We start from the raw sequence: 22,006 nt of genomic DNA, 5'->3' as shown, positions 1-22,006 counted from the left end.
GTGCTACTGAGCCTGCATGCCACAACTACTGAGCCCGCACGCCTAGAGCCTGTGCTCCGCAACCAGAGAAGCCACCGCAATGAGGAGCCCGCACACCACAACAAAGAGAAGTCCCCACTGGTGGCAACTAGAGAAAGTCCATGTGCAGCAACAAAGACCCAATGTAGCCAAAAATAAAAATAAATAAAATTTAAAAAGTCATAATAAACCAAGATCTTTGACATCAAGGCACTTTCCAAGTGAAAATACTTCTTATCATTCTCCAAAATAAAACAAAATAAGATTGGCAAAACTTTGAAATTTGGTTTAGATTTCCCCTCATATATAATAACTTATAATTCTCAATGAATCTTCCTCAAGTTTTAGTTTTCTTTGACTATGACTACACAAATCACTTTTTAAGAGGGATCATTTCTCAGTCAAAATAAGTAAAATTAAAACAGAGTTATGTTGGTATCTTCCCTTTGTGCAAAGATACATGGATGACATTTCTCTGATACACATCCTTTCTTGATTCCCCTGAGACAAAAACACTGAAAAGCTGTCTCTGTAAATAAGTCAGCCAAGAAGCTTCTTCTTCTACAACTTCCATCGAATATGTATCTCACAGTTGAGATATAATTCTTGAGCCAGATTATTTTAAATTCCATAATAAATGATTAATTCTTCAGTAGTTTATCATCTCTTTGAGATATGCCTTTGATTATGAATACTAACAACAAGTAGTGATTTAACTTCAAAAGATTGTTACTCTCCTCCTATTTGGTCTGCATCTTGAGCAGCTGTCCAGGGTACTTAAACAAAATTAATTAGTATAAATACTTAAATTACAGATCTTTCCCTTTTTCTTGTGGTTTGTGGGTTTTGAGACACTGAAGATGCTTTGCACAATAACTCAGTTTGTTTTTCCATTTTGAACAAGATTTTAAAATCCTCCAGCCTAAGAATAATGATAAATGATATAGAAAATATTTGTGGTTGCCTGTGAAGCTGTGTTAGAAAGATTGTACAACACTTCTTTGAAAATAGTGTTATGGTATTTTGCTTATGGAATAGAGATAATATGATTAAATATTATGTCTACATAGAATATGAACTTAAAGGTCACTGACTCCAGCTCTTTATCTGAATTTCTAGAAGGTAGTCATTTTGTTCCAAGTTAGGGAGGCTCAGCACCTCCAGAGGTGGCCCTCTTCAGGTTCTGAACAATGGAAAACCTCTTTCTGCTATGGAACTTAATCTAGCTCCTTCTGAGTTTCATCTTTCCATCCTTCTGAAGTACCATTCTGATTTCTGTATTCCCATCTTTTTCTTGGAGAACAGAGGGAAAATTAAGTTACTGGTCCCAGATCTTCAACATTAAGTGCTGGAATTGCTTTGTTAGAAGCTATACCCACTTCCTGGATAACAATAGAAGAAAACAAAGTATCTATTTCTGAGTTCTACATGAAATCAAAATCCCAAGTACAACATTCGTAATAATCTATTCATGATTTGATAGCAAACCGACACATAATTGCAAAGTGTATTTTCACTCTTTAAAAAAATACAGCAGAAAGGAAGTTTAAACTTTTCCTCTTACTTATTGGTCATAACAATAACTTAGACACATACTCTTAAGACAGCAGTTCTCAAAGTGTGGGTTGAGGATGTTTTCAGGGTGTCCATGAAGTCAAAACTATTTTAATATACTATAGTAATGCTAATAATATAATAATATTAAAACATTATTTGCCTTTTTCATTGTGGATGTTTCACTGTGGATGCTGATGGTACAAAAGCAATGGTGAGTAGAACTGCTCGGGCATCAGCATGAATCAAGGCAGTAGCACCAAACTACACTAGTAGTCACTGTATTCTCCCCTGCCGCACATTCACAGTAAAAAGCTGCCAGGTTCATTTGAGAACAGCCTTGATGAAGCAGTAAGAATTATTAACTTTATTACATCTGGACCCTTGGACACATATCTTTAAATATCCTTTGTGGTGAAATGGGAAGTACTCATAAAACACTTTTGCTACATATGTGTAAGTATCTGAAAAAAATACTCTTGCCATTGTTTTTGTTGCAAGCTGAACTAGCCACTTTTTTCATGGAACACTATTTGAAAGAATAACTGACAAACTATGGGTATTCAGATGTGAGTATTTGACAGACATTTTCTTGAAAATGAATGAAGTGTGTCTGTCACTTTGAAGATCCAACTGACGGTATTTAGCTACCAATAATATTTGAGATTCCAAGCGATAATTAGAATTTTAGGAAACTTGTACCTGTCATTGTGAGCTTGACAGCTTCCCAGTATGTAGAGACTTTACTGAACAGAGTGGTAGAGATACTAGCAATTGTGATTTTTACTGATATTGTATAATAAAATGCGTTAACCTTTGGAAGAGCTGCGTAATCCAGTTAGTTAATGTTTTAAAAATTATCATTGCATATGATATAAAGCCATGTATGGACAAAAAAATCTACAGGCCAATGGATTTCAGTGATTAGAGTGTGAAAACTTTCTTAATATCATTCCAGATTCCACATTACAGCTAACTTTTAAGAAATTACTACTTACGAGTGTTGGTATAATAACAGCAAAGAAGAATATCTACAATTATATGTAAAGGCTATTAAAATTTAACTTAACTCTTTTCTAACCTTGTATCTATGTGAACCTAGATTTTCTTCACCAAGACAACTTATTGTAACAGACTGAATGCAGAAAAGATATGGGAATCTTGTTGTCTTCTATTAAGCCAGATATTAAAGAAAGCAAAAAAAAAAATAAAACAATATCACTATTTCTTATTTGGTTGGAAAAAATAGTGTTAAAATAGTTTACAAAATAGTGTTTAAAATAAAAAGTGTTATTATGTTAACATGTAATGAGTTTGTTATTTTTAAAATGAACTAATAAGAAATTTTTGCATATATATGTTAATTTTGACTACATTAAATATTGATAGATGTGATGTACATAACCCAAAGCTATTTGAATGGCCTCCAAATGTTTAAGAGTTAAAGGAGACTTGAGACAAAAATGTTGTGAATCATTGTGCCAAGGAACACTCTGGTAAAAGATTCAGTTATCCTTACCCTTATTAACTTCAAAAGATTGGAAATAAAACCCATATATTTGTTTCCAGTAATAACCAATACAATAGTGGATCTGTTATCTACTATTTTATTTTATGCCTCTACATATCTATTTAAAAATCTTTACTATATTTAATTTTCTTTAATCAAAGATTGTTTATTTATAATATGAAGGTTGATAACAATACCAACCAGATATATTTCTCGTAACAAGGATGATGGGATACTGCATTGCACACCTTTTTTTTCAGTTTTCTTTACAAATATATTTTTAAATTTTATAATGGAGTATAGTCGATTTACAATGTTGTATTAGTTTCACATGTACAGTAAAGTTATTCAGTTATACATATACATACCCCTTTTCTTTTTCATATTCTTTTCCTATATGTTATTATAGAGTATTGAGTAGAGTTCCCTGTGCTATACATAAGGTCCTTGCTGCTTATCTATTTTATACATAGTAGTGTGTTTATATTAATCCCAACCTCCTAATTTTTCCCTCCCCCAACACCTTTCCCCTTTGGTAACCATAGGTTTGTTTTCTAAGTCTGTGAGTCTGTTTCTGTTTTGTAATTAAGTTCATTTGTATCATTTTTTAGAATCCACATATGTGATATCATATGATATATGTCTTTGTCTGTCTGACTTACTTCACTTAGTATGATAATCTCTAGGTCCTATACATCTTGCATATGATTAATGTCAGAAGTTTACTGCCCTTTGTGTAAAGCTGAACTTCAAGCCTCTAGGAAAGTGCACTGGACTTTAGGAAACACTTGCAGTAATTTTATCTGGTGTCTTTCTTAACTTTGATCAACAAAATTAGTCACTTAGAACTGCAGGTGTATTGTTGTAGAATTTAAAATAAATAACTTTAGAGTTGTCAACATTCATAAATAGAGCATGTAAATATTTCATAACTTATCTGGGTAACCATCAAGACCTTTCCCATCTCCAAGGAAGAGAACTTGGGAGAGAACTTAAGAGACTGTCCTCATGGTGATGACTACCTTTCATTGAGTAATTAACATGAGTCAGGCACTGTACTAAGTACTTTCCACACCTTATATCACTTAAACCCTACAACAATCCTTTGAGAACTACATATATTACTAGTTTTACAAAGAAAGGAACAGAGCCTTGGTGAAAATAAATAAATTGCTTGAAGTCACCCAGCTTGTAAATGGTAGAACTGTAGTCAAACCCAGAGTGCATGATTCTTACCCCAAGCTCCTGACCACATTTTATTTCTCTTCTCATCTGGTTCAAACCCCAACCTCCCATGCCACTTTTGTACTTTTTATGTAAATCTGTTGTTGCCCTTAGGACACTTTATTGCAATTGCAATAATTGCAACTGCAATTTCTTTATATATTTACTTCTGCTTATAAACCCTTGACTCCCTGAAGGAAGGAACTGTGCCCAAATCCCCATCAGGCAGGGCAAATCCATTTTTGCTGACCTGAATTAATACCAGGTTAGGTTGTGGAAGCTGAGAGAGCTTAAAGAACTTGCCCTTGACCGCTCAATCAGTGTGTAGCAAAGTTGGGCTCTGAATCTAGACCTCCCAACTCAACCCTCTATCTTAAACACTGCAGGTCAGCAGTTCTCAAATATGGTGCCTGGACAAATGGCATCAGTATCATCTAGCAATTTGTTAGAAATGCAGATTATTAGCCCCACCCCAGACCTACTGAATAAGATCTTGTAAAGGTAAGACTCAGAAATTTGTGCTTTGATAAGCCCTTCTTGTGATCTGATGCATGCTAAAGTTTGAGAATCACTCCTCTAGGTGAAAAGACAAAACAGTTTAATAAAAACAGAATGTTTGACACAGCATGGAGTGTAATAAAACTGTTTGATTTGCTATGTGATTAGGTTTATAAAATATCCCATCCTACTGAAAATGAAAAATTCAAGTAAAAACTCATCTAGTATGGTTGTTTTCATTTTGAAAAAAATCAGTCCAAAGCAATGTCACTCCTTCAATCAAGCATGCACTGAATTAATACTTTTACAATTAATAAGAAAATTAAGTGAAGAAAAGAGTCCATTGGCTATTTAAGTATGCCTACTTGGAGGAATCCAGCCAAACAGAAATAAAATGTCCAGTGAGCACTAGGTCTAATTTTCACTGAAACAAAAAGTAGCATGGGCTGCTGGATCTGAGGTGCAAGTCACAACTCACATCTTAGTGGGTCTTTTCAAGTTCTAATTATGCTGACAGTCATAGAAGAAGCAAACTGGAACCAACATTTTGGGACTCCTTTATAATCACAGGTAGATTTAAAATTGTCTCCTAAAAATTAGAGATATTTCAGCCCCCAAATCAAATTCTCTATCATGAAAAAATAGGCAAGAGCAATTTTTGAGATTGTTGTTTAAAGACAAATTAGTCTTTTAAATATGTTAAGACAATTTAGTTTTTTTGCATGTAAGTCTAAGTTTAGCTTTAGTTAGATTCTATTGATTTGCACATGCTTTGGAATAATATTACATGATGTGTGAATATTTTAACTAAAAAAAAATAAAACCGTATGGATCTGAGACCCTTCCCCACTCACTAATTTTTTTTTAAACAATTCCTCCTCTCCTACTGCCTGCTGCTGATTTTAGAAAATAGCTAAAAGATTTTCTTCTCTTTTAACTAAACCTCTTCTGTTTCTAGCTATATATTTATAAAGTCCTCTGAGAATTAGTTTAGCATAATAGCTTGAGATATTCAGTATTTGATATAGGTAGTAGTAATATGAAAAAATCCTCAGTACTCTCCTTATATATTATAAATGGGCATACATATATTATAAATAATGATTTATTAGGTATTCTCTCCTAATTCCTTAGTTTCTCTTCTGGAATATTGAGAAAGACATTATTGTGAAGTTCACGTCATTTTTTTCTACCCTGACATTGTAGCTTTGCTTTTGAATGGACTAGGAGACATATTAATCACATGGCAAAGTTAGTAGTAAGAGCTTGAATTCAATTTGGATTGAGGAGCAAAGATGGAAAATTGTTTAAATCAAATATTAAACCCCTCTACAGAATGTAAAATCTCCTTCCCATGATATGCAGGGACCTTAATTTTAGCTCATGGCTTTTCCTACAATGAAGACTCATCTCTCAGATTATTGTAAATGATCTCAGATGTTTTCTTTTTTGTGGGGGGGGCGCTGTGTTGGGTTTTCATTGCTGCGCGTGGGCTTTCTGTAGTTGCAGCGAACTGGGGCTACTCTTCGTTGCGGTGCGTGGGCTTCTCATTGTGGTGGCTTCTCTTGTTGAGCAGCACAGGCTCTAGAGTGTGTGGGCTTCAGTAGCTGTGGCACGTGGGCTCAGTAGTTGTGGCTCGCCGGCTCTAGAGGACAGGCTCAGTAGTTGTGGCTCGTGGGCTGTAGAGCACAGGCTCAGTAGTTGTGGCGCATGGGCTTAGTTGCTCCACGGCATGTGGGATCTTCCTGGACCAGTGCTCAAACCCGTGTTCCCTGCATTGGCAGGCGGATTCTTAACCACTGTGCCACCAGGAAAGTCCTCACATGGGTGTTTTTTAATGGAAAAAAAACCCTCTCATTGAAGCATGATCCCTTCAATAAAACACTCAACTTTTCAGAGTAAAGCATATCTTACGTTATTCATTACATATAGTATTTTCATTCTGTTTATTTTGTTTTGCTTTATCTTTTTCTGATCTCTGTGTACTATTTTATTTTCCTCTTAAATACCTGACCAAAGTAAAGCAAAAATTAGATACAATAAAGCTTTGTAGCTCCTGTCTCCTACCTGTCACTGGCAGCTTCTGACAGCCAATCATGAAAATTCAAAGTCAAACCATTTAACTCTAAGTCAATGGAAATGAATTTCCAGAGAATAGATATTTATATCATATGAGCAAAAGGCACAGTTGTACAATGACACCAAGGATAAAGATGTAAATATATAATTGTGGTGGCTGTGTGTGTATCATATGTATGTTTTCAGAGTTATGACATAAAATCCTTTTCTATATCTCTACATAACAATATGTAGATTTTAGGTGGGGGGAGAAGGATATACAATGAGAAAGTATACAGTTTAATGTTAACTGGAGCCCTTTTGGTTGGATGAGTGCCAAAGCAACTTTCAAAATATTTCAAAACGGCTGCCAGCATGTAAAGATTTTAACTGAAAGAGTAGAGTAATGAAATCTGAATTACTAATGAGGGAATAAACTTATATTTTGCTTAAGGTCCTTAATGAACATGGAGATAAGAAGATGCAATAAGGAATTTGTCTGTCATGCATGCAAACCGAACTTCCAAATTTTTACATGTAAAGACAAAATACTGAAACAGACTTATCACATACATTCTAAGGTAACCCACTGTGCAAGTCTTCTTTGAGTAGTCTGTTTATTTCTATTTTAGAAAAGAAAGTTTCTGGAGGGCAGGAGCCATATTAATTCTCTTAAATATGGACAGTTGAAAGCTTGGAACTTTGAAGTTGAATGTGCTCATTAAACTCTATTTTAATAATATCAAGTATAATTGAAGTAGCTTAAGCATATCTAGTTTCAAATATCTAACAGCAGACCTCACATCTTCTTTCGAGTGGGATAGGTTTGCCCTTTGGACTTCCAAGAAAAACTTGCCCTCCAAAAAAGAAGAGAAGCAGGATCACATATTTCCAGACCAACTAGTCTGTAAAATAAGTAGTCAATAAAATATAATAGCTGGTCTTTTCTATTCATAGAATCAATATTAAAACAGTTAAAGAAGAAGGGTGATACTGTCTATAAATGTAACTCGTGGATTGTGCAGAAAATACTCTAAAAGGAAAAATAATTTTCTAAAAATCCTTTTTTTGGCAAAAGAGCATTTTATCTGCCTCTGGCATTGTTTAGCATATGAGGGACTGCCTCTGGATCCACCAGATCTAACCTGAAACATGGCATCCCATATTGGAGTCAAAGTACACATGGAAGAAGCAGCCACTTGCTGGAAACCTCCACCAACTGGTTGACCTAGATATCAAATGCCAGGCACAGGCACCAGCCCACAACGGGCCAATAATTCAGACATGCTACTTTATAGAAATCCACTGTCTGCATATCTGTTCATGTTAAGCCTCATTGGTCAGCCGTTAACTGGGCTTCCTTTGGCCTACAGTACTGCTGGCCTTGACCTATGCAGTCAGAGAAGGAGAACTTTTCCCAACCCCTAGATCATTCCTGACCTGGCTATAATTAGCACAAACTCCCACTTCTTTCTACAGGAAAGCTTGCAGAGCCAAGAGTTGGTATTTGAGATCTCTTCAGACTCAGCCCTGAGGATGAGAGGTGGGGAGGGGAGAGCTCTGAGACCCGAGTCAAACCGCAAGGCCTGGCCTGGCCATATCTGTGACCTGATCCCACCACGGTGTCTTTCCACTTAACCACGTGCCCCTACCCTCGCCGGTTCACTGACTTTGCGTTTGGCCACTTAACAAGTATTAATATCTCTTAATGAAATGCCTTTGAACTAGAAAAAGACCCCTTCCTGGGAAGGAGGCAGTCAGGACCTCAGTTAGATCTTCAACTAACTCGTGGGATCCCTAGCACATGCCACAGATGCTCATTACGATTCTTTTTACGTGCAACATGTGGGGGACGAAGCAGTTTCATATCTCCTGGTATTATCTGCCGTCCAAAGCATTTTCTTTGAGAGGAAAATGGAAACGCAGCTGCGCCGTGGGCCCGGCCAGCCAGAGCTGGGGCTCCCTCCCTCTGGCTCCCTGCGGCTGCCGGGCGCGGGCGGCTTCTCCGGAAACTGACTCGGGTTAGGGGAGCGCAGAGGTTGCTCAGCCAGAGCGGGACGCTGCCGGGGCGCGGACCGGCCTTTGTGCGGCTTGGCTGTTTTCCGGGAGCCACGAGGGTGAAAGGGGACGCCCAGTTCTGCGGCGAGGGTAGGCGTCTGGCCCCCAGACCTTGTGCCGGCACGCCGGGCTGGGCAGTCTCTATCGCTCTCGTCCTCGGCAACTTCTGGCCAATCGGCCCTGCCTCTCTGGGTCCCAGCGGCCGGCTGCGCCCCAGGCTCAAAGGGTTAAGCAGGTGCCTCGTCCGGCGAGGCGCTATTGGCAGAGGGTCGAGCGGCGCGGCCGCGGCCACCACGCTCCGCCGAGCCCAAGGTGGTTTCGCGCGGCGGGCGCGGCGGCCAGTTGTCCCCCAGCTGCCAGGCCCGGGCCTCTGCGCGCGGGGAGAGGAAGAGACGAGAGAGCGAGATGGGGAAACCAACAGGAGCACCAGCCAAGCTTGTTGGGGGCGGTGGCGCGCAAAAGGAGGGGAGCCCGAGCCCCGCGTCGCGTAAGGGCTGCACCGTCCTCCCGGCAACTCAGGTCCAGTGTCGCCACCCGGAAGAAAGAGGGAGGAAGTGGGGCCACTGGGGGTCCTGGGCAGGGGGTAGGGGTAATCATTCACTCCCATTGGCCCCACCCATTATGCAGGCTATAAGGAGTACAAGTTGTCAGTAAAAGGGCGCGCCCAAACCACAGCATCCCTCCTCATCCCCTAAAGAAACACCGATGTAACAATATGGAGAAGTAACTGGAAGACACGAGGAAATAAATGCACGTGTTTTCTCTTTTTGTTTCCCTGGTGGTTGGAATTTGCAGAGTTCGCCCCAGTTGTGGCTGCTAATTTATTCGTTTCGTCGTTCGAAAGGGGCGTATAGAGATGGGTCATCAGGGGCACACCCGAATCCTTCCAGCTGGACCTGCAGTCCCCACCTCACAAGTTTGTCCAAGAGCAACATGCCAGCCCACCAGAAGCTAGGAGAGTCCCTTCTTATAAAGGGAACAAACTCTCCATTGCACAAAAGCGCCTCCCCCCCCACCTTCTCCTTTGCACACCATCCCTCCTCGATAAGCATCAAGTTCTCCAGTAGTCCAACTTGCAGTTGGCAACCCTCGCGCTGCCTAGTGTACAGAAGACGGGCAGAGAGGGGTCCCGGCCCGGAGGGGAGGCTCTGCGCCCCCATTCCTGCACACGCGGGCTAGAGTCCAGGTTACAGGGAGCCGCGGGAGGCGCGAGCCTGCTTGGATGGTGGTTATTTCTCTAGAGAAAAGAGGGGAGAGAGCGCGCCTGTCTTACACTTGGAGTCGGAAGTGCGCGGTGTGTGTGTGCGTGTTTGTGTTGAGGGGGCGGGAAAGAAAGGCACCCTCCGCTGCCCGTCATCCCCTTGCACCAGCCAAGTCCTCTCTAAGCCTCCCGGTGCATCCTTCCTCCGCCACCCCCTCCCCTTCTTCCCTCAGCTGGGCTCGCGCAGCGCAGTCGGAGCAGCCAGTGAGAGCAACATCCTGGAAAGAGGGGGGAGCACCACCGCCCCCCAAAAGGGAAAAAAGGACCCACCCTGACACGTTTTGCTGTTTGCAAGTCCCTCGCACGCCCCCCCCGCACCTCCTCCTTGCGCTTGCGGCCCCCCCAGCCCGCTGCGCGCACATCAAAGCGCCTCTCCGCCGCGCACAGTGGCCGCGGCTCACTAATGGGATTGCAGGCTAGTGCCTGGCTCCGCTGCTGCCGCCGCCGTTGCTCGCGCTGCTGCTGCTGCCGCCGCTGCCCGAGCCCCAGCCCGAGCCCCCGCCAGCCCGAGCCCAGAGCCGCCGCGCCCGGGGGCCGAAGCCGCGGCGATGATCCGAATCTTTCCGGATTTCAGCGTGCAGGTGACGGCCGCGGCAGCCGGCGGGGCGGCCGCGGGGGTGCCGGCCGGCGCGGGCATGGGGAGGGCCGGCGCCGCGGCCAACGGCACCCCGCAGAACGTCCAGGGCATCACCTCCTACCAGCAGCGGTGAGTAGTCCCGCCTGGGCTGGGATAGTGCCCCCGCTCCGGGGTGCTGGGGTGGGACTCACTTTGCCTCCTGTTTTATGCGTTACAACACACATGCACATCGCCAGGGCTCACTTTGCTTGCCCCTCGTTCTACAGATAAGACAGGAAAAAATAATTCACAATTCGGATTGAGAGGTACTCCAGTGTACTGGCGAAGTCAAATCAACCTTTGCCTTCTGCCTGGCCCCAAATCTAGAGTCTCAACCCCGCGTAGCCAAGGAGTTACAGCGAAGTCTGAGGCACAGAACAAGGTGCTTTTGCAAAGTTTGGGATCCTCGTCCCTTTCAGCGGAATTTTCTCAATGCTTCTGCCGGGTGCGGACCCGCGCTGACGGGCGGCCAGGGGGGCAATTGATCACCTGAGGCTGATTGATCATTTGTTTCCAAACAGAATGGGAACAGTTTTCACGTGTAGCCGTACACTTGCAATTCTACATAATAGTGTTATCATGTCACCTGTTACTACAGGGAAATACAGCATGAAATCCGAGTCTCCTCGGCGCTGTTAAGTATTCATCTTAAACGTATTATAATGCAAATGCGTAAGATTCAGAGATGCAAGTTAGGAAGCAAATTTTACAAAGTTAGGTTAGGTGGGAAGAAGGAAGTTTTAAAGTATTTATTGTTTGCATTTCCTCCAAACATTTATGGATTTAAAAAAATATGGTTGTGACATTGAAATAGTAAACATTCTTTGATTCAGTTAGGAAAGAAAGGGGAAAAAAATTACCACCACCACCAACAGCCCTAGAACCCTGAAGTTTTTCCTTAAGGACAACTTGAGATGTTGCAAGATTTTATCAAAAATGTAATCCACAAAAATGTGCTGAGAAATACTAACGATGTAGTATGAAAGGTAAGCTTCCCATTTGTGGGGCTCAGTTTTATAGAAGATGGGAAGAAAAAAAGAACACATGAAAGTGTGAAATTAAATATTTGTGTTTCCCAGATTGCATACGATTAAACATCTGAGAGCTTTGCCAATGGCATTTAACTTAAAATATACACAATGCATAATTCAAATAACAGCTCCTATTCTTACCTTGTATTTCAAACTTCATTGATTTGAGAACCTTTGATTTGAACCAACAGTGTTTAAACTGAAAAGGTTAAGATAATCTATCACTGCCATATTTTGTGCCTTCTAACCAGTGGCTCAGCAACCAGAGCAGGTTTTGCATAACACACCGAATGTTTTCCAAGTTGATGGCCAGTATTGCAGATATTCTGTAGAAGACTTCATTATATGCTCTGAGTATTGTCAGAAGTTTAAAACAAAGAGTCTTGAAAATAAGTCAAAAAGAGGCTATTCCTTGTCAAAGAGATTTTTAAATTATTTTAGTCTTGTTTTACTTCAGTGATTACAATAACCTTTAATACAAAAGATCTGGGAATCTTTCAAACATAAAGGACCAGGAAAGAATTAGATTTTTCCTTTTCATGGTTCAGGTATGGTTTTATGGGTTTTTTTTTTTTTTTGTCACTTATAAAACATTTAAATGACAATAGAATCCAGTGATCACTTTGACTAGGAAGTGCAGGCAATAGTCACAATAGTGTGATCTCTGAAGTAGGGAGTCAAGGGTCAGAAATGTCAGATGGCCTTTGGATGATTTCAGGGACCTCCAGGGAACTTCAACTAACCCTTAAGATATGGATTGGGCGTAAGAGGTAGTCATGAACTTTCAGCCTTTATGTTTACTCTCTGAGTGTTGGTGTCTTTCATCATAAAGATCTTCCCAGGGCCAATTTCCCTGCAAGTCAGGAGCATGCAGGGGTAATCCTCCATGGTCCCGCACTCAAACGCCGAAAGCTGTACCGATGCTTCCACCTTCATCTTTGAATTTGGGCCACTTTTTCAAGTCTGAATCCCACTGCAGTTCTAAAGTCTAAAGCTTTAAAAATAATCAACTCTAAACTCTAGGCTTTGGGATGTATTGTTCCCTTCTTCTCTTTTTATGTTCTGTCATATTGACAGAAGAGAAGGTGCTAGTTGTGAAAAATGTAGCTCTTGGTTTCGTTACTCAGATATGATGACACCTGTTACTGCCTTTAATTTTAGTTAATTTGGGGACAGGGGAGCGAGTCATGTGGGGCAAGAAGATTATTGGCAGGGTCTGAGTCACAAGTCCCCTGTCCTCTGGAATTTTATTGGGAATGTGGGCCACCTACTTGTTAGGCTGAAGGGGCTGTGAAGGGCAGACTTAGTTTCCACCTCAAGACCTGGATCTGTCAGAGTGAATGGCGACAACATTCCCCCCTGCCAAAATTTGTTTTTGCATTAACTTATTTTGGGGAGTCTAATGAGGGAGTGACAGGGGTGGAGGGTTTTCAAGCAAAGAGTGGCCTGTTGGAAGAACACAAGCTTCTCTCATTTGTCATCTTTGGGTAGAAATGCCCTAAGCTGGCCGTCCTGGAGCCAAAACTTCCAGCAGGCAACTTTTCCCCCTCCCTTCCAGCCCCTGTCTATCTTGTACTCAACGCTCTCCACTTCATTTTTCAATCACTCTCATCTTCTCCTACCTGTAGAGTGTACTCCAAAGACAACTCAAACACCATCATGCAGATTAAACACGTCTGTCACGAAAAACACTTATGTTTCCAAGTTTCTAACTCTCAGCCCCACTGTACTGGAATGGTAGAACTGAATGGGACCCCTTTGCAGGTCTATTTTTTTCTTAAGTTTAAAGTAAAATGCAAAGCCTCTCATAGGATTGATGTTTTTCGTCCGGCTCTTTCATTTATTCAAAGTGGGAATGCTTTAAGAGTCCTTTCTACTTTCCTGGGTGACACATGACTGACCCAAGTCTCTGCCTAAAAAGCTGCCCACACCCAGCTGAGCGGTTTAGTGGAGAAAACGCTCTGACCAGGGGCTCCCCAGGCAATAGGATTCCAGCACTGGCCCTGCACTGAGTGGCCCTTTCCCTAGGCCTCGCTGAGCTGTAAAATAAGGAGGCGACTGGGCTGGATCCCCGAGGCCCGCAGTCCGGTCGGGTCTCAGGTCCTATAAGCCAAGTCGAGAGAAGCGTTTTATCTAACTGCGTTTAAACTCCTGGGAATTCACGTGTGAACCCCGGGGTCTGCAGACTTGCAAGTGCGTGAATAATGCAGCTCCTCCGGCTTTGCAACGCTGCTGAGAGCGCTCGAGCCACAAGGTGCCTGTACTGCCGCTGCACTCGCTCACGGGGCGCTCGGGGCCGCTCCGCCCGGACACCCCCACGCGCTGTCCCCGGAGGCGCGCCCCGGACGCCGTCCTGTGAAGCCCGCTCCCGTGGCCTCCCAGCTCCTCTCTCTGTTTCTTTCCTCCTGGCCGCGATACTCCAGAGAAGGGAAGTGTTCGAAACTGCAACTGAGTGGCGTTGTTGCGCCGGCAGCGGAGCTTCCCAGTCCCCGAACGCGAGAGAGAGAGAGAGAGAGAGAGAGAGAGAGAGAGCGAGCGAGCGAGCGAGCGAGAGCGAGAGCAAGCGAGAGAGAGCGAGCGAGAGAGCGAGAGAGAGCGAGAGAGAGCACGATCGAGAGAGAGACGGAGGGAGAGAGAGAGACAGAGAGAGAGGGAGAGAGAGAGAGATGGAGAGAGGGAGAGGGAGGGGGAAGACACGGAGGGAGAGAGACGGAAGGAGAGGGGGAGAGAGGGGGGGGAGAGAGGGAGAGAGAGAGAAGAGGAGAGGGAGAGAGAAAGGGGGGTGTCTGTGTGCGAGAGAGCGCTCTGGAGCAAAGCAGCTGGAAAATGCCCAGAAATACTTTCACAGCGGTCAAGCTGGAAACCCCCTGCGCGTCCTCCCCGTCCCCGCCCCTCCCGACCTAGGTCCCCCACGCCCCCCGCCGGGAGGGTGTGTACCCCACCTGCCACCGGGCCAGCTCTGAGTGGCGGTGGTGGGGTGACTGCGGGGGGTGTGGCGGCGCGCGAGGCGAGAACCCGGAGGCGGCGGGGCCCTGGGCCTGGCTGCCCGCGGGGCCGCGCGGCCGCCTCCCCCCCCCCCGCGCCGCCGCCTCCCCCTCCTCCGCCGCCGCCGCCGGTCGCCTGTCTCCGCGCTGGGCATGTCTCGGGAGCCGGAGCGGCCCGGGCCGCGGGGGCTCTGCGGCGCATGGACGGCGGCGGCGCCCGGAGAGCAGGGGGAGGAGAAGGCGCAAGCGGCGGAGGAGGCGGCGACCTGCGGCGAGAGGCACCGGCGGCGCGAGGGGACGGCCGGCCGCCGGCGAGGCTCCGGCCCCACTACTTTTCCGTAGCCTCCCGGCCTCAGCAGCACGGCCACCGCCGCCGCCGCCGCCGCCGCCGCCGCCGCCACGGCCAAGGCCACGGCCGCCGCCCGCCTGGCCGCCGCTGAGCGCCGCGCACGCCCGCACTCACTCCCGCCACCCCACGCACACGCACAACCCCCTCCCGCCCTCCCCACGCCCCCCGCCCCAGGAGGGGGGAGAGAGGCAAAAAGTAAGAGAGGAAAAAAAATAGCAGGAAGATGGCGCCCACCAAGCCCAGCTTTCAGCAGGATCCTTCCAGGCGAGAACGGTAACACTTTTCTGTTTATTGAACCTGCCGCCGGGGCGGCTGCTGCTGCTGCCGCTGCCGCTGCCGCCGCCGCCGCCGCCGCCGCCGCCAAGGTGGCGGGGCCCGCTCCGCAGCCCGCCTCTTGGGCCGCGAGCCCGCGGGGACCTGGTCGGCGGGCTGGCGGCTCCGCGCTCGCTCGCGGTCCCCGCGCGCATTGTCCGCCCGCGGCGGCTGCGGCAGCGGCGGCGGCGCCAGGCTCTCCGAGCGGTCGCACCTCCTCGGCTCGGCGAATGAAGTGACTCGCTGACAGAAAAAAAAGAAAAAAAAAAAAAGAAAGAATGAAAAAGCAAAAAAGAAAAGAAAAAGAAAGAGAAACAAACAGAAAAGAAGGGGCTGCTGTGTGAGTGGGAGCAGCGGAGCGGGTGGGGGGGCCGGGGGATCCCCGGGGCCGCCGCAGGTCCCTTGGCAGCTGCTCTCTAGGAAGGAATGAGGCTGGGGAGGGGGAGGGAAGGCAGGCGAGAAGGGGGAGGAGGAGAGGAGAGGAGGAGGAGGCCGGGGGCGGGGAGCGCGGAGCTTGCGCCAGGCCCGGACGGTGTCGCCGAGGGACTGTCTCCGCGCGGAGCAGCTAGGCCGGGCCGGGCGGAGAGAGGCGCGCGGCCGCCGCCTCCCTGCCGCCCAGGCTGCGTCCCCAGCCTCGGCAACTTGTGGGTCTCCTGCTTTGCCCTCTGTTCTCCTCTCCTGCCCTCCTCTCCACTCCCTTGCCCCCCACAGAAAATAAGGAAAAGAAAGAAGAAAATCCTTCAATCCAAATCAGCAAGCCAACAGCGAGATCCAAAATGTGCCAACAGTTGGAGCATCTCTGCCCCGTTAGTTACTGTTTGGGGATCTGTGTTTAAAAAAGTTCCTGGTGAGAATTGCCTAGCCAGGCAAGGAGCTCAGCCGAGCATGTCTGTTTGAAGTTAGTTAAACCAAAGCCAAAGGGAAAGGGAGTTTGTATTCAAAATTTCCTTAACCGTCCTACGTGGATGGCATTGTTAGATTTCGGAGTAACTAAGCACCCCTCCGCCCCACGTGGTTTTCCCTCCTGCTGTCCACCCAGCCTACTTTGTTTGGAATCCTATTTGCTATTAATTGGCAGCGTTAATGACGTTAATTGCATATAGCATATTGGTTTGAGCAAAGTGAATATCTCTCTCTGTCTCCAAGGAGAAAATGCTCAGTAGGAAGTATGAAATGTTACCCATTGAATCGTGAGGAAAACAAATGCGGTTAGATATATGCACCCCCTGTCCCCCCCACTCCCGCCCCCAAGCAGCGATGTTTACTTTCCTCACAGGCTTAAGTGAACTTGAAAAGAAGATGAGGGCAGTCCGCAGTAGCAAGACTTAATTATTATTACGTGGGTAGTTTTATTTTTGGTACAACGTAGCATTTAACCTATAGTTTACATCAAGAGGCGGTAGGGAGATATTATTAAACAAGCTATTCCTTTAAAAAGCTTCAGTTGCACTGTTGCTTGTTTCCTCCATACAGTAGGGACCGCAGAATTGTCAGGATTAAGGAAATAATTTTAAGTTGGTACTTAAGTGACTCATTCTAAACTCTAGCTAATTTCTATATAAATCATGTACCTGAGAATAAATCATACACAGTCCAGTTTTTAAAGATGTTAAAAGTGAGTAGCATTAACTATCTGACAACTCAAAAGCTAAAACGAACATTTAGTCTTAGTGTTTTATGAGAATTCACGTATTAAGTACTTTACTCTTGTAGGTAGAAAAATTATGTCTCAGAGCATCGTGCAAGGCTTTTAATAATTACTTCTTATTTAACATGATGATGAATACTTTTTGAAATCAGAAGTTTGTAATTGATTTCCTCCGTTCTTTCCTTCCTCTTTGCCTCCTTCATCCCCAGTTCTGCTGGTAGTAAGTGTATTTACTGGGATGGCCCCAGTAATCTCTGTAGCAGAGGCCTATTTGTGTGCCATTTTGGGAATTTCTCTGAGATGGGAATCTTGAAGATAGAATTAATTTCTAGAGGAAACTTCATAGCCTGTGCATGAGCGCGTTCTTTATCACCTGTCTCCATTTGGCATTCGAAGAAGGTAAATCAAAGTGCGCGATTTGTTATTCTGCTCCACTTGAGAGCTGAACTAAATAACACTTGGTCTGAAATTCTGATTGAAGTTGTAGGAGGATATACTGTATTTAATTTAATGCCCTTTAATAGCATCTTCTTGTTCAGCTCGGAAGCTGTCATTTTAAAGGTTGGATCTGAGAAGGTTTAACCTGTAGGGAGAGGGAGTAGTACTAAGGAGGTAGGGGCAGAAGGAGCGATATAGAGGAAAGGAAGGAAGGACTTATAAAACTAAATGTTTTCAAACAGTAATAACCACAAACTTGGCCCGTTATCCAAACAGTTGTTTTATGCCCCAAGGGTTCACTTTGTTATTAGGGTTTTAAATGTTCTTAACACTTTAAGTGTAAACATTACACATGTTAGTTGATTTGGTTTTGTAATGAGAAATGGGAAGTCAGATGGTTGGTTCAGGAGGGGTGTTTTTCATAGTTACTTGCTTCAGCTAAGTAGTCATTTTACCTTTGTGTGCACTTTGTGCCTGAACTTACTGGTTAGTAGTATGATTTCTCTGTAACGGTTGAACACAAATATGTTTATAAGAGATGGCTTTCTGTGGACATGCTTCAAGTGATCTCGCTTTTCCTTAAAAAATGGTTTCCAAATCATTGATTTCATAAAGGCATTTACGGACACTATTCTTTACTGCTTTTCAAATATACCAGTAATCAAAAACTTGAAAAAATACATCTTTTGAATTGTCTTGTTGTTTATTTATGACATATCTGACCTGAGTTTAAGAATACAGTACAAAAGTCATTTCCTTCTAATAATGTTTACAGAGTAAATTTTGGAAAGAGAAGCTTTTTCTTGATAATGTCTTACGTTATTATTTAGTATTCCTTAAATTTCTCTGACTCATACACACAAAGTGTCTCTTTGGAGCCTGAAAGAACAAGTTGAAAACCTTGTGCATTTAAACAAAACAAAAAACAAAACAAAACTCCAATAGGCTGCAAATTATATAGCACTACCACAGAGTGTTTCCACTATGTGGATGTATAACCGAGAAAATTAGACAGAAGTGTCAGGCATGCGATATGCCCATGCTGGCTTTGCAAAGCATATTCCATTTGCACAGGGCTTTTGGTTTAAAAAGTGAAGGTGGTGGTGGAGACTTTTTTGGAGGTATTTCTTCCTACAGTGTAAGCTTAAACAGAGTGATAAATAATGATGTGCGTTGTCTAACACTTGCTTATATATAAATAGCTCCACAAGATTGCTTAAATGATAATCGAAAATATGAAATAGGATGGCCTTCATATCACAAGGCCAAGGGTCTACAAATGGATAAACTGAAATAATGAAATATTTCCAAGGCAACAGACTGTCATCAAGAACTGTAATGCATGGGCATATCATAGAACCACCAGAGAGGATATTAGATTGTATAGCTCTGGAGCCAGGAGTTATAATGACCTTCATTACGTAGGACCCTCCCACATTACAACATCCTTTCATATTTCCAATTTCTGATTTATAAATTGAGAGACACAAGCTACTTCAAACCTGTAATATGCCAATTACTAGATTTGATTTGTTACAATGAGCAAACTCGAATCCAAGATTATTTGATGCTTTTGGTTTTAAAAAAAAAAAGTTACATGAGTTAATTTTTAGCACCTAGTGGTATTATGAGTAAAGTTTTAGTCCCTGTGTCTTTAAAATATTCTTAAAAATATGACTTATTTTTGATTAAAAGTTATGGGGAATTAATGTCTTGTTCAGCAATGAATTGGTAAGAATTATATTGCAATTTAAATATAATCTACACATTGTAACAGCTTGATATTTTTGGCAATATGAAGTTTGAGTTTTCCCCAGAATTCTTCTACACAATGGTTGCCCCTACCTACAATAGATCTATTTTATGGGAATGCCAGAATTTCCATGAACCCCTCAACTCTTCTGGCCTGGCCCACTGGCATGTTAAAATTACATCTGTTTGAAACTGGACCTGATGTCCAGGGTCCCCTGCTCTGTGGTGAGGTTTTCTATGATGGTGTATCTGTACTGTATATGCTTTTGTAAAGCAGAACTTTTGCGGGAGGATTTAGGCAGTTTAGCTTTTATTTAGTTATTTTTTAAGCTGTTGAGCTTTAAATTTTGTGGGGTATTTGCAGGGGATATGTCACAGAGATTTCTGAATCATTCCTGGTGATGTTTTTCTCTGTAAACTTCCTTAAGTGCTTTATTATTATTACTAATGACCCTTAGATAGTCTATTTTTCTTTTCCTATTTTTTCCTGCAATTCTAGTGATTCTCTTTCCTATGCAGAATGCCACTCACTAAATTTAAAGAAAATTAAGCACACGTGAGAGCATAACTAGCCCCTCCCCTGTTATGTTTACATGGCTACTTTTTCTATATTATAGCGTTTCATCTCTTGAATTAACTTTTAAAAAATTCTGCATTGCTGTTGGCTTAGAATCTAACTTCAAGTGCTTTATCAACATTTCTTAATTGCATACAATGGGTAAGGCTGAAACCTAGTGTAAGGGTTAGTATGTTGAAAATTTTAGTTCATTTGATTAAATATTAATTTTAAAATTTAAATGCTTCCAAAGTTGCTCATAATGGAATATGTGAAACTTTAAATATTTAAATCTATACTATGATTAGCTAAGAACTTCCTGAATTTATGGGAAAATTCAGTTATGTTTGCTTTGCATTTAATGTTAGTATTTTCACAGTAAACAGTGCCTGTTTTTTTTTTTTTGTTTGTTTGTTTGTTTTTATTTCCTCATTGGGCAGTGTAATAAACCAACTGTAACTGAATGATATTTTTTACTGCGCTGGGCCCCATTAGTGTGAATAGGATGTTTGCACTAGTAAGTTTGATAGAACTGTACATAGAATAATTTGTAGTAATATTAATAATAGTACAGTGCATAAGCAGGACATGGCTTAGTAAGAGGAAGGTGACTGCTACTATATCTGAATTTACTAGGGCAGTGACAAGATTAAACAACACTTGAAGTTGTCTGTATACATGTCTAAAGTGTAATGTTTTGGTGAATTAATTGGAATACTTGTGATCTCGTGTACAAAATCATGAGAGGCAAGATGAAAATCGCACATTACTGTTGTCCAAACTGCTCATGGGCCCCGACTATAATTATTGATCGGTTTTTTCATTCAGCTTTATTTATCCAACCTCTGCAATGGACCATCATGACTTGTGTGGGGGATGGTGGTGAGTAATACACCCTGTAAGAGCAGTTGCTCTAGTTATAGACTTGTCTTTATATTGGATATGTGAAATATTATCAAGGGCCAGAAAACACCCTTTTCTGGAAGAGTAGGAAGTACAGAATTCATAGACCTATAAATAAGACTCCTTATCTACTTTGACTTCTGTTAGCTTAGTGTTCTGCGGGGACAGGTATTCAGCCTGTAAAATATTGTAAGTAATGACTATAAAATGATTAGAGATTCTTGGGAGAAAGAAAGAAAAGATGCTATATAATGTAAATGAAATGATAGCAAAAAATTTTAAAGATCTTTGATGGGATTTTAAAATGAAAATAGATCACATATGATCATAATAAAGATTTATTGGACATTACATGTTTCAGGCCCTGTGTTAAATACTTTGTAGTAATTTTCTCATTGGTTTCTCCACTGCCCTACAAGGGAAGTGCTAATATCCCCATTTATGGATGAGAAAACAGAGGCTTACTGTTCCCAAAGAAGGTGGTAGAGTTAGAGATTGAAATCAGGTTTGTCTCTAGAAATGTACCTTAACTGCAGGGTGGAGGGGCCTACATTTTTGGATTTTCTAGAGTCGGGGATTTCTGAGCCGATGCCAGAAAGTTCCTATGGCAGAAAGACTGTGTGGGCTGTGAGTAGTGAACTAGGTCTCTGCTTCTTAGTCCTTCCTCAGATGTTTGGAGAAGTTCAGAAATACCGTGTTTATAAAGTTAGAGGAAGAATCAAGAAATTATTCTCACTCTACCTTTTAACATTCTGGTAGTTTTGTGGGCAAGCTCCACAGCTGTCTGTACTTTGGGGCAGACTTTTTACTGAATGGTTTCAGAAGAATCAGTTTGCCATGTACGTAGGCCTCTTTGGTCTTAGACTGTGAAGTATTCAGTGACCTCTTCCGCCCGTGTTATTCTTGCCTCAGAGTGTGCCACAGTTTAATCTAAAGATTACAGTTGAGATGTTTTTATTTTGGGATAGTTTTGCCACTGAATGGGTAGAAACAACCTGATAGGCTTTCTGAATAACACACTCTAGTTCCTGTATTTCTGGATGTTGTCTTCTGAGATATATAAGGACTCTTGTATATCTCAAAAGTTGGCCTCTTGCCAAATTATCTGGCATTATAATAATGACAGCAAGCATTTATATAGCACTGTGTACCAGGTACTGTTCTAAGGGCTTTACGTATATTAATTAACTCATTTAATTAAAAACATGTTAAAAATGGACCACAATAAATACACAA

At 43.0% G+C, this 22,006-nt stretch overlaps 1 protein-coding gene across 2 annotated transcripts in view; it reads left to right on the top strand.

Moving 5' to 3' along the window:
- Positions 1-10,816: 10,816 nt before the first annotated feature.
- Positions 10,817-22,006, top strand: part of NPAS3 (neuronal PAS domain protein 3) — an 836,192-nt gene continuing 825,002 nt past the window's right edge. For both annotated transcript variants that reach the window (XM_060004701.1, XM_060004700.1), the window contains exon 1: positions 10,817-10,887. In XM_060004701.1, coding sequence (XP_059860684.1) covers positions 10,817-10,887 — 71 coding nt within the window. The remainder of the gene's footprint in view (positions 10,888-22,006) is intronic.

The sequence above is a fragment of the Delphinus delphis genome, chromosome 2 (assembly GCF_949987515.2).
Source record: "Delphinus delphis chromosome 2, mDelDel1.2, whole genome shotgun sequence".
Lineage (NCBI taxonomy): Eukaryota > Metazoa > Chordata > Mammalia > Artiodactyla > Delphinidae > Delphinus > Delphinus delphis.
This window is presented reverse-complemented; position numbering and strand designations above follow the sequence as displayed.